The sequence below is a fragment of the Poecile atricapillus genome, chromosome 1, assembly GCF_030490865.1.
Source record: "Poecile atricapillus isolate bPoeAtr1 chromosome 1, bPoeAtr1.hap1, whole genome shotgun sequence".
Lineage (NCBI taxonomy): Eukaryota > Metazoa > Chordata > Aves > Passeriformes > Paridae > Poecile > Poecile atricapillus.
The window spans coordinates 131,397,764-131,409,991 of NC_081249.1; the positions used below are offsets into that span (position 1 = coordinate 131,397,764).

At 38.6% G+C, this 12,228-nt stretch overlaps 1 protein-coding gene across 15 annotated transcripts in view; it reads right to left on the bottom strand.

Annotated features, from left to right (window-relative positions):
* Positions 1 to 4,964: 4,964 nt before the first annotated feature.
* SOX6 (SRY-box transcription factor 6) overlaps positions 4,965 to 12,228 on the bottom strand; it is a 366,339-nt gene continuing 359,075 nt past the window's right edge. For 14 of the 15 annotated variants that reach the window (XM_058851096.1, XM_058851086.1, XM_058851105.1 and 11 more), the window contains one exon: positions 4,965 to 11,860. In XM_058851096.1, the coding sequence (XP_058707079.1) occupies positions 11,557 to 11,860 (304 nt within the window). In that variant the 3' untranslated portion in view covers positions 4,965 to 11,556. The remainder of the gene's footprint in view (positions 11,861 to 12,228) is intronic. The other variant, XM_058851167.1, reaches the window with a different exon arrangement.

Genomic DNA, 12,228 nt, shown 5'->3' on the forward strand with positions numbered 1-12,228 from the left:
TCAGTTACACCAGGGATCTTCTATTTGTTTTTTTCTCCATTAAACATTAGAGAAAAAAATAAGAATATGCTCAAAATCTTTGTCTTTTGTTTCTACTGTAAGGCAGACAGAAAATAACAGTACACATTCTCAAGTAACTCTGACTTCTCCTCATCCCAGGCAGGTTTATCCCATAAAATCATAACTTCCTGTCATCTGGGGGAACTTAGTCCATCAGGTCCTTTGCATCAGCTCAGAATCCAACAAGAACAAGTTGTGTGGTAGAGCCTAAATGACAGAACCCACAGCTATTCTGTTCACATTGCAGCTCTGGTAGCATGGGGGTCCTACTGAGGATGCACAGGTACATTCGAAACAAATTCCTCAGCAGCAAAGGCTGAAATAGGAAAAAATGGAGGCCTAGTCAGAATTTGAAGTGGTAAGTTCAATCATCAAATTTTCTCTGACTGTGCATAACTTTTTACTGAATTACAGGAGGAAGAAAAGCTATGTTTTCCTGTCGCCATCCTGAGGTCTTTTTGAAGGCACTTTTGCTTCCTGCATCACCCTGGGAGTCACAGTGTTTGCTCTGTTCTCCTCACATCCCTTCCCAGTGATACAATCCCTCTGCAGCCTCTCCCAGGGAGCTGCCCACAGCTCTGGCCACCCAGGGCCAGCATCCTCAGCAGATGTGATGCAATAAATGCTGTAAACACTCCCTGCTTCCCCTCAGGTCACAATGAACCCAAAAATAATCCTTTTGGAGGGACTGGAGGCCCATGAGGGGAAGGAATGCTGTATTTGCCCTTTGTTCCTCTGCTGTTGCTGTTGTCCCTGGGAGGACAAAAGGAATAGCAGTGGGTAGGGAGTCCCCAGAGGCACTGAGGGTCTGGAGGGGTGGCAGCCCTGTCCCAGCATCTGAGGGATGCCAGCAGCCCCTGCCCTCAGCCCTGCTGCCATGGGCTGGATGAAGAACTGGGCATAATGATCAACTTAGCATTCTTCCCCACAGAGGGGTGGGAGCAGCTGGTGATTTCTAAGATTAATATAAATTTCCTCATAATTTTGCAATTTTAGAAGACCACCTTAAATAACTGATGAACTGTAAGTACAGCAAATAAACATTAAATCATCTATCATAGAATAAAAGAGCCATTAATCTTTTAGGAACTACTACACATTCACACTAGTATACACAGAATGAGGGAAGTGGTGCCATTCTTAGCACAGATTGTTGCAGCTCAGCACAATAATGTTATGTGCATATTCATACTTACTCATTTTTCTTGAAATTAGACCTTTTTTTTCCTTAAAATAGTCTAAAGCTGCTGGGATATGTAGTACTTCCCTCCTGTAGCTGGTGTTATATAAAGTCACAGGAGTGTTAGGGAGGCTCTGCAGATTCTGTTCACAGAAGAATCTGATACAAATAAGATCATATAAACTGACTGTTCCTCACTTTTTTTCTTTCAACCCATATTGTAGTTCTCAAAACCAGAAGAACTTTCTAGTTTCTACAGTAACACTCCACAAAATAGGTGTCTTGTACCTAAAGGTTTTTCCAAAATCCCTTTTCCTTACATGATCTCTCAACACACAGAAAAAGACTTGCATTTCTTCTTGGGTGGGTAGGTGGATCTGGGAGGATTTCTTTTTCCTTCTCCACCACTTAGCTTTTGGTTTTCCAGCAGCTGCAGTGATTCTAGTGGAATTAACTAAGTCTTCAATCAAGTGTGGATTTCCTGATGTTTGAATAAAAGTTATTTCATTGTGATTGAGTAATTTGATCATTAAAATCTATGATCTCCAGATTTTCTCAATTAAGTCTGTTAAGTTTTAACCAGATCCTGCAAAAATTGAGAGAAGTTTATCATCCTGAGTATTTTGGATCATACAAGGGACTTTGCAATTCAGTTGAATATAAACTGACTGTGATTTTCCCTGGTTTTCTTCCATTAAAAAAAAACAAATAGGGCTGTTGCAAAACTCCTTATCAAAGCTGTTCATTGGAATGCAAACTTAACTGTTAATTTGCCCTCAGTGATTTCATCCACCAAAATACCAGCCCGCGTTCCTGACTAGGAAAGGGTTGCACACATTCATACCCCAGCACAATTACCATAAGTGCTGAGAAACATGAGAATGAGATGCAGATGTTGGCCAGGCTCAGATGCTCTCATAAGCTGTTATCTCCTGTTGCAACTGTTGAGCATAAACCTACTGGGCCAGGAGGACTAGGATTCTAATCCAGTAAAACAGTTTCTGTGATTTCAATTTTGTAACCTATTTGTGATTAATTAGTTGTGAACATACAGTAGCTAGAGAGAAAATATTAGCCATTATGTGGGCTTAGTGACAGAGACAGACATTACTTACTACCTAGTGATTGCAGTGTCTTGCAGTCTAGGGTTCTGCTGCATGGCTCTGGCTCATAGCAGAATATTTCTATTTTCTGATTTTGAAATACAGTCTCTGTGGTCTGACTTAAAGCTTGGTCATGCACCTGAAGTGTGAGGTACCTTATTCATAGAATTAAAGCTAGAAGTTATAGAAGTAATGCAAGAGTCAGGGGGTGTTACCCTTCATGTTTGCAAATTTTAAGCTCACATCCCATTTTTGAAACTTAAAATACCTACCTGGTTTCTTCACACATCTTGATAGCCCAGAAGAGTGGCAAAAAAAGACCCAGATAATCAGTTTGCTTTTCTTTTGTAATCTGATTATTTGAAGAGTATTATTTAAAGCTGTAATAATAACCTTTTTTCCAGTCATCTTTTGCTGATAAAATACAAGAGCAACCAAAAGTCCAAGAGATTTAATACAAGCAGAGAAGCTTTTAAACTTTGTGGTGCCAAAGTAAATTAAATTGTCCCTAAGTAGTTCTTAATACAACTGACCACAGTGATTTCTACAGGGCAATTATGGTTTACAGTGTCAGTCATCCAGCAGGCATTAATACAAAGCAGAACAGCCCTGAAAAAAGTTTGTTATGGACTGTCATGTCAAGGAGCCCAATGCTAACCTGCCACAGCCTTGATATTATTAGAACTTACTGAGGGTCAGATTCCAATTAATCCACAGATTTAACAGTCCTCCGCTGTAGTGGGTCTTGATACAATTAAGGAATAATAGATGACAGGAAGGATACTTCCTGACAGTCAGTGACCGATAGCAGTATTTGATGGCCCTTAACCCAGCTGGTCATTAACTGCTCAGAGACACAACCTGGAGTTCATATTTTCTATTATAAACCATATATTAAAGATATAAATCAACTACTACTTTTCTCCCTCCTCCTAATCCATATGGGCTGCTGCTATTGGGCTACTGTGCTAGCAGTTAATCACCACTGGAAAATCCCAGCAGGGAGACAGACTTGTGCTATACCTTGGAATCTTGAAAACCCCAAACTGCAGCCATCCTGAGGGCTCCCAAGTGACCTGCAGCTGGTGATCAGAGTTTGTGCTCAACCAGAGAGAAACATCTGAAAGCCCGAGAATGGAACAAAGTGGCAGGGGCACCTCAGTTCTCATAGTAGTTGTGCTCTGTCACTTGTTTGGTGCTTCCAGTGCAGTAGAACCCTCCTGTGATGGTTGGAATAACCATGGTACTTTAGGAGCTTATTTATTACTCATCCAACTCAGTGCTACCTTTCCCTTGCAGTGACCTGGTGAACACATTGTGTTCTAAGCCAAATTTCTGAAGGCTAAGATGACCATTTAGGGTGACCAGACCAGCACAGGGAAGGCAGAAAGTTGGTCACAGGTGCTATTCTCCACAGCACCAGGAAAAACAAATATGTTTCTCTTGCTATATGAGTTAGCCCCCTCTACACTGCCTTGTCCAGAAGGTCGCTGTACACGTGGAGACAGCCCCCTGTCCTGCATGGCAATTAGTGCATATTTTTTTTAGATTGGCACCTAGAGCTGTCCCATGAGTAGTTTGTGTCCAACCGGTGCAGGAAACAGTGAGCTTTTGTAGCCATTGCTCGGTTTGCTTTTCCTTATGCTTCTGTAACAACCCAGCTGCCAACATCAGTGTGTTCCAGGTTACTGATCAGTACTCACAGCTGCAGATTCCAGTAAGAAAATGGATAAAAATCACACAGCAACAGGTGTGTGGGTGGAACAGAGGAAATAAATTTGATTAAACTATACAAGTCAATATTTATGCATTTATCCATTATAACACCTTGGTCAGACTCCTCATTACTGTTGACTTGGAAGTATTCCACCACACAGATTCATAGTCCAGAATATCATTTTTAGGAAGTTCATGTATGATGCTCTCTCCAAGGAAGAAAGGAGTCAGTCCTAGTTGAATGTTTCAGAGTGGTTTGTGCACCAACTGAAACTTCACTGGAATCTGATGTAATGTACAAGCAAAAGGCTCTGTTACATTTCTGCTTCAGTACAGTACACTTCAATGTAATTCATAATTTTCCTGTAAGAACCATGACTAATTGCTAAGTCAGAGACCAACCACAATACACCAATGGCAGCCATTTACAGACACGGCAATATGGCAACTATAGGCTTTTTGTTGTTTAACTTTGGCTAGCTTGTTTAAAGTTAAGTGTTTAAAGTTATATGTAGCAGAAAAGGGGAAGGCAAAGAAAGAAGAAACATGAGAATTATTTTGTCTCATTTCCACTCACTAAAAATCCTTCTGAGATTATGCTGCTACCAACAGCACTTCCTGCACACAAAATTGAGAGTATTCAGTGTGTATTGTCAAATTAGGTTGGTTATCATGCATGTCTTTTACAGCATATGGTGTTAATGGATTTCAGAGGCTGATAAATGCCTTCATAGACTAGAAAGACATGGGCAAAACATTAGAGCTGTAAAATTCAGTCAACCAAATTTACAGGAGGCCAGATGAATAGGCCTAGTTGCATTTTCCCATCAACTCATCATGGTCAGTCTTTAATACTAAATTCAAAGGAATAAGGAATGCATAGAAGAAGTCAAACACACATCTCATAAAACAAAATTTATCTTTAATTTGTAAGTGTCAACAGCAGTACAAAAGATGGAGTGATGGTGAATAGATTAAGGGTAGAGAGGACAGTCTTGAGGTAAATGAGCATAAATAGGCAGTCTTATAGACACTCCCCTGAGGGGTCTAAACCCCTATCATGGCATATACTGTATCACCCAAAGATGACATGTTTAACATATCAGGAAAGCACCTTGTGCAAAGAAAAAAAAAAAAAAAAAGAAAAAGAAAATTTAAAAAACCCTCCCACCCAAAACATGTAGGTAAGGTGCCAACGTACACCAGAACATACTGTATATGGACAGTGTCTTTCAATTTTGTCTTTTCCATCAATAACTGAGGCAGAGGAGGAGAAGACTCTTAAAAGTACCACTGAAAGATTATTTAATATTTAATTTACCTCACGTCAATACTGCACAACAAAATCCAAGAAATCTGTTTATGCAATGAAGCAGAGCTAAGAATAACTATTCTCTTTTTTAATCTGAGAACAGATTTTTTTTCTTAAATCAATATCCTTAGCAAACTTTTTCTTTCTTTTTTTTTCTTTTTACTGTATCAAGAGGAGAGTGTGAGATGTGATGGCAACCTTTAAGTTCATTTAAAAACTTTACACTGGACTGTACAAGATTTTTTTTTTTGATAAACTATTTACATTTTCAGACTTTAAAACATATTCAAAGCAGCAATAGACACTAGTTTTTCCTCTAAACGCCCAAATAATTACCGGCCATGGGCCCAGGTAGGTACCTGCACTGTATATAGAATTTCTACAAAGAAAACCTGCCCATTAAGAAGCCAGTGGCTGTTTAACAAGCAGCCCTCGTCAGTAAGAGCTGTACCCACGGTGTTGCTATAGGAATCAAAGCATAGTACCTTGACAAGAGAGTCTCAGTTGTCCCAACAGCTCTACACAAACTTTACAATTTGAAACAGCAGCTAGGCATGTCAGTCCAGCATGTCAGTGAATTGTGCCGATTAAATTAACATAGAGTACAATCTCACAATATACATCACAAACAAATTACAATGTCAGGAAATAAGAGTTACAGTAAGATAAGTTATGTAGTAACAGCTTATAAGCTTGTCTTAATGTAATAAAAAAAATTTTACATGTGAAATACAATAATGAATGAACATAAATGCTAAGCATTCTAGTTTGCTACCAGCTGAAGAAGGGTACAAGAAAAAAAACAAACAACATTGCTTTCTGGAAAGCAAAACACAAATGACAAAGGAAGACAAACGGAGAATGCACATTAGCAGGTCTGCAATGTGCAGCATACGAACAGTTAAATATTTGCACATTCCCCATACTCCAAGAGCACCAAGGACCTCACTTGTGGTTTTTAGAAAGCGGAAATTACAAAGCAAGCCATGTCACTAAGTTGCTTTATAGCTTTCATATTGCCATAAATACCAATTTGATAAGTTTTCCTTTAACCCAGTTTACCCCACCCTACCCCTTTTTACCCAGCATGTGAAATCTCAGAATACTTCTTTGTCACCATTTCCAACAATTCTGGTAGTTAAAAAAGGGCATCAGATTAAAATGAAATGGTTTTGTATATACATTGTTTTTTTCCTTCTGTAGCAGGGCATTGCTACACATCAAAAATGTAGCTTCATCTGAGAAAAATCACAGATTTTAATGGGATTTACCAAAAAGAAAAAAAAAAGCTTAGTTTTTTTAAAAGAAAAGGTGTTTTGTAAAAGATCAAATGAGGTCATATAGTATTATTCTTTTAAAAGAACATGCTTAAGTGCCAAGTTGAGTCTTATAAAAGCATGCAAAATACCAAGGGGCCCAAGCCCATTTATTAAGTTCTCATAAAAACATGAAGAACTCTATCATACATCTTGCTGGCTGCATCTCCAGTGCAGTTTTTCTTACTGTGGCCCTGGCTCAGCAAAGTTCACCCCACTTAACACCAACACTGCACTGGTCCTCATGACCACCGTGGAAGTACTAATCTGCTTCGTATTAAGCAGGTAGGTAAGGGTCTAAATCTTGTAGAATGTTCCACTGGGAGGTGATTTTGAAATGCCATGCCTTTGATGTGGCTGAAAAACAAAATCCAGAAAGCCAGCCCAGAGATTAGACGGCACAGGGACAGGGCTGTGTTGTGTTTATCCAAAGCAGGAGCTGCCCACAGCTGGCTGCTGTGCCCTTTGCGCAGGGTCATGTATTTATTGGGACTAATGCTGCTGTTGGGTTTGCATGTCCATCCCAGAGCCATCCCATCTTTTCCCTCCCCCTGCCTCACTCTGCACCTGAAGTATGCTGATTTGGGAGCACTTCAGGATCCTGTGGTTTCACAAGCTAAATGGCAATGCCCAAACATACAGGCAGACCAGAATTTGGCCAATTCTGCAGACTTGTTTCTGCATGTAAACCCTGCAAAGCAGCATGGTTTCCATTGAGACCTTTATCTTCCATTTTTATAAAATAAGAAGTGAACTATTCTGTCTGTAATCAGACTGTTTGGAGGAGTTTTCTTCTCTTGAATATGAGTATTCAATAATTCTCCAAAAGAAAATATATTGCATCTGTTAATTAAATAAACTGTTCACAGAGAAAATAGTATTACTATATTAGTGCTCCTGAATGGAGCTATTTTTCCAGTCAGTTTCTAAGGGGCCTCAAACACAAAGCTTAAGAAGCAATTGTATAAATCTTCTTTGTATATTGTGTGAACAATTTCTCTGGTATTATAGCCTAATATAACAATAACATGATTAAATGAATGTACAACATAAAGGTTTGATATTACTTAGTCTTGCCTGCTTTGCAAGGGCCATTTCAGTCATTTTAATCTTTCAGGGATATGCTTTTTACTTCCAAATGCCATTCTGGTTAAGTAAAATATCTCATTGGTTTTACTTGGATTCAGAAGACTGTGTTTCCCATCAAATGTAGCCAAAATTTGGCATGTTTCATGTATCAACTTTCTAAAATAGAAGAATGTATTCCCTGTTTGTGGAATATGCTATTAAAAATCAGAGCACAAGTGAGGCATCTTGCTGTCCCAGCTACAGGTCCACAATACTGCGCTCACACTGCGGGTGTAAATTCAGCATCTACATGAGGTACAGTGACTTGTCAGCATTTAATATGGACCAACATACACTGATATAGAACAAAAGTAAATACATAACTTATACTTCACTAAGTATCCATGAACAAAAAATAAAATTCTATTTCCTATGTTATATTTACACAATTTTAAAAAAATCTAAAATGAGATGGTAAATTCATCAAAAACTTTGTTTTGAGCTCCAATTAATAAAGTAAAAATATTGGGTTTCATCCTTATGATTGTCCTTCCTTGATTCCTACTGACATTTTAGAGCCAATGTTGGCTAATAAATAGAATAACATGCTCATAGGCACAATTCAGATTCAAATATGTTCCTCACACTCCCACAGCCAGTAAATGCAATATTTACCAGCTTGTGATTCCTGAACAGCCAGTCATTTTTCAAGAATGTGGCTTTAACATCCAGAGCATCAGCATTGAGGCAGGACTGGAGCTAAAACAAAGTGTTCATACATACATGTATTTTGCATAAATAAATGAAATAACAAGACATAAAAATGACTCAAATCCGGCAACTGTGAGGCAGGCCCACACGAGTCAAAACAGATGACTTTTGTTCATGTAGTTTTCGTACAACAGTTTCACATTAGTCAGAAGTGATAAAAAATACCATTTATATCCAGTGCTTATAACACTTACGAAACAACATCTGTGAGTGTGTGTTTTTTTTGTACTACAAGCAAAATCAAGTTTCAGTCCTAAAGAACAGTCCTTTGTTCTCCACAAGCCTGCAGAATATTATTTTGGCATGGTCATAAAAATTAAGAAAAAAAAAACAAAACCAACTAATCTAAATGTTTGCTTTTGTGCAAAAAAATAATTACATAAAATACAATGCTAGCAATACAGCATTCTACCTATGCAACAAAACCAAAAAAAAGAGAGCAAGACAAAAAGAAAGTGACATGGGGGGAGGGAGAGATACTTCTAACTGGAGAATTATGTAAGACATTAATAAATAGTTTGTTTTTTTTTTTTTAAGAAATAATGATGTCCTCCCCGCAATCTGAGCTGAATGTGTTAAAACCAGTTCAAATTCCCAAGCTATCTTAAGAACAACAAAACACTTTCTATCAGTACCTTAGCCTAAAGAGGACGCTCACCAGCTAATGACACAGCATATGCCTTTAAAGACTTGGCTAGACCAGTTTATTGCTTATTAGACATGGACTCAGAACACAATTAAATAAATATTAAAAATATAGCTTTTTTTGTTCCAAATTACAAAATGGTCAGAGAAATCTGACCATTTTGTTTCTATGCCATTATCTTTATGAATTGTCCTGTAAATTGAAAAATCCTCTTTGTCTAGGGGGGGTCATTCTCTCACATAGAAACACAATTCCTACAGCTGCAAAAATGGCTGTTTCTGACTGAACAGGTATCAGTGGGGCTGTGAGGAAGGCAACTGCTGCTCCACAGAGCATCGTGCCATTGCAGTTCACAGGAGCATCTGCAGAACATAATGCACAGGGACAGCTGGCTAACACAGATTCCTTTTTTTGTCCAAAGCAAAACCTGCACAGCTCTGTGAGAAGATGCTCCCAGACTTCCAGTGGAGCTGCTCTAGGCCCACTGGTACCTCTCAGCCCAAGTCTGAACTTATCACCAGTGGGCTGAACACAGCCAATTCCAAATAAAAGCTGAGGGAGTTGAGGAGTTTCAGCACAGTTACTCCTCAGGCCTGTTGGAACTGTATATATATACAGTGATCTATTTGTGAGCAGCAGTGGAGTATGAGGGGAAAAAATAAAAGCAGTTTCTCCTCCATCTTTGAAATCTAATAATTCACAGTCTTTGAATGCCTCTCTTGCATATTTCCCAGAATTTTCTCCAATAATTGCATTATTTCTAGAAGCAATACAAACAGAAATTTTGGTTTCTATAGCACCTTACGTCCAAACATCCCAAAGCGCTTGACAAGTCACATTCCCACGTGACTAATAAACAATAAATATTTTTATTGTTATTACCCATTTTTCCACCTTTGCAATTAGATATTTGAATGGCCTTCCCTCCCCCACTCGGAGTCTCGCAAATAAATCACTGCATAAATACTTAAGGTACCATAGTTCCTTCAGGTGGCAATAGGAACATGATGTACAGAGCCATAATTTGCCACAGATTCCTCAGGCCCTAAAAATTCAGCATACAGGTGGCCTGTAAATGCAGTTTTGATTTTACATCTGCCCTTGCTAAGTGCAGAGGTTTAAAACTATAAACACATTTTTAGGGGTATTTGTACTCTATGTACATATAAAAGTACTCACTTTATTTTGCAATACATATAGCAGAGTGTTTCCAAGTGCTCCTTGAACATACAGTGCTAGAGGAACAAGTGAATTTCTCATTCATAAAGGTCATGTTCATTTTAGTAGCAGGTGCACTTTTATTTTCATATACTTGTGTGATTTAGGGAAGGGGAACAAAGAGGCGCTTTAAAATATCAATAAGGAATTGTAAGTGTAATGCCACCAACTGTACTTTTAAAAATAAATATTAAGTATTTGGACCCTTGACATTCTGGAATGAATAAATTATTTAAGAGAAAATGTGTTAAGACTGAATGCAAGGGTTAAAAGCAAAGGGGTAGAGAATGTAATCAGAGGTGGCCTCACACTGCTAAGACAGGCCAGTCCATAGCTGGTGATCGCTCTTTTGTGCTTTCTTAAAATTTCACACTAATGGCACATCAAGAGGCAAAAGCAATTGGGCACATGCACTATGGCAACCATGTTCACTAATTAAGAATATCTTGTCTCCAGATTCCTGAGTACTTTACCATATTATGGAAAAAAATTAGGTTTTATATATAACTTTTTTTTAAAGATGCCAAAGGATTGTCTAAGACTTTACAGTGTCTCCTTTAAGACTTTTTGTTTAAATGTTAAGATTCAAAAGTTATGAAAAGTTTGGCACATCAGAAGTTCAGCTATACATATGGAAAAAAAAATGGAATTCAGAGACTTCTTTTAAAGACAAGCTATGATGCACAGGTGTGCACACTTGTGGACTTGTTCTATTTCACAATATGAAATCTGCAGTTTTTGTTTTCTAAAATAATCCAGAATAAAAACACATTCACAACCTGTAGGCTGGCACAGCATACCTGAGTGAGAATGTATAACCCCCATCTAAAACAGTAACTTAAACCCTTATCAGCATCCAAACAGAAAAAGACAAAAGGTAAGACTTGTAAGACAGCTATTGATTCATATAAGTTTTCAAGTCCTGATGTCTGATATTTATGTCTTCATCTAAATTCAAAAACAAAACAAAAACAAAACAAAAAAAAACCCAAGTTCGTGAAAAATTAGGGAAACAATCTGTCTCACACGATAAGAAACATTTAAGACCATTCTGCTGATGTAAATGTAGGAGCCACACATGCATGCAGGCTCTTTAAGAACTTTTGTTCAAAAAAACCCCAAAAAACCCCAAATAAGTCTGAGTACTTTAATTCTGTGAACACTCCTCAGTTGGCACTGACTGCCTCATGGGCTTCGTTTTCACTACTATAGTCTGATTTGGGATCATCCTCATAGTCCTCGTACATTTCTATTTCATCCTCTCCGTTTATCATTTCATTTCCAGGAAGGCTTCCGCTGTCCGTCTTCATACCATAAGTGCTCTGGATGACAGGGATGCTGGGCTCAGGGCTGGCAGAGGTGCTGGAGCAATCCGATGGCATCTGAGGGGATGGCGTGGTGGTTGCCATGGTAATAGCACCAGGGTAGACAACTCCTGTTCCTGTGGTGATTGGAATCTGAGGCTGTTGTCTGGAAGGAAAAACAAGAAGGAAATGTCATTGCCTGTGTTTAGAGGACGGAAAACCTTCTGCAAGTCCAAAGGAAAGAAAATCAGGTGTTTTCCTATAAAGGCTCCATGTCTTCCTCTGGGCTCATAGTCCCTTACAGTATTGGTTCATTATCTCCCCCAAAGGATGACTGGGAAGTGAAGAATTTTCAGTCACTACCAGAGGTCCTTCCATATATTGTATGTGCTTATTTAAAGCACCCTACAAATTAGCACTTAGACAGAGACTGTCAAAAGGCTTCAGGCACCCATACAATGCCTGCGTGCTACCGTAGACACGTTGTATCCAAAATCTAAACTCTCTAAACTCATGGCAAGAGCTTCTCTTAAT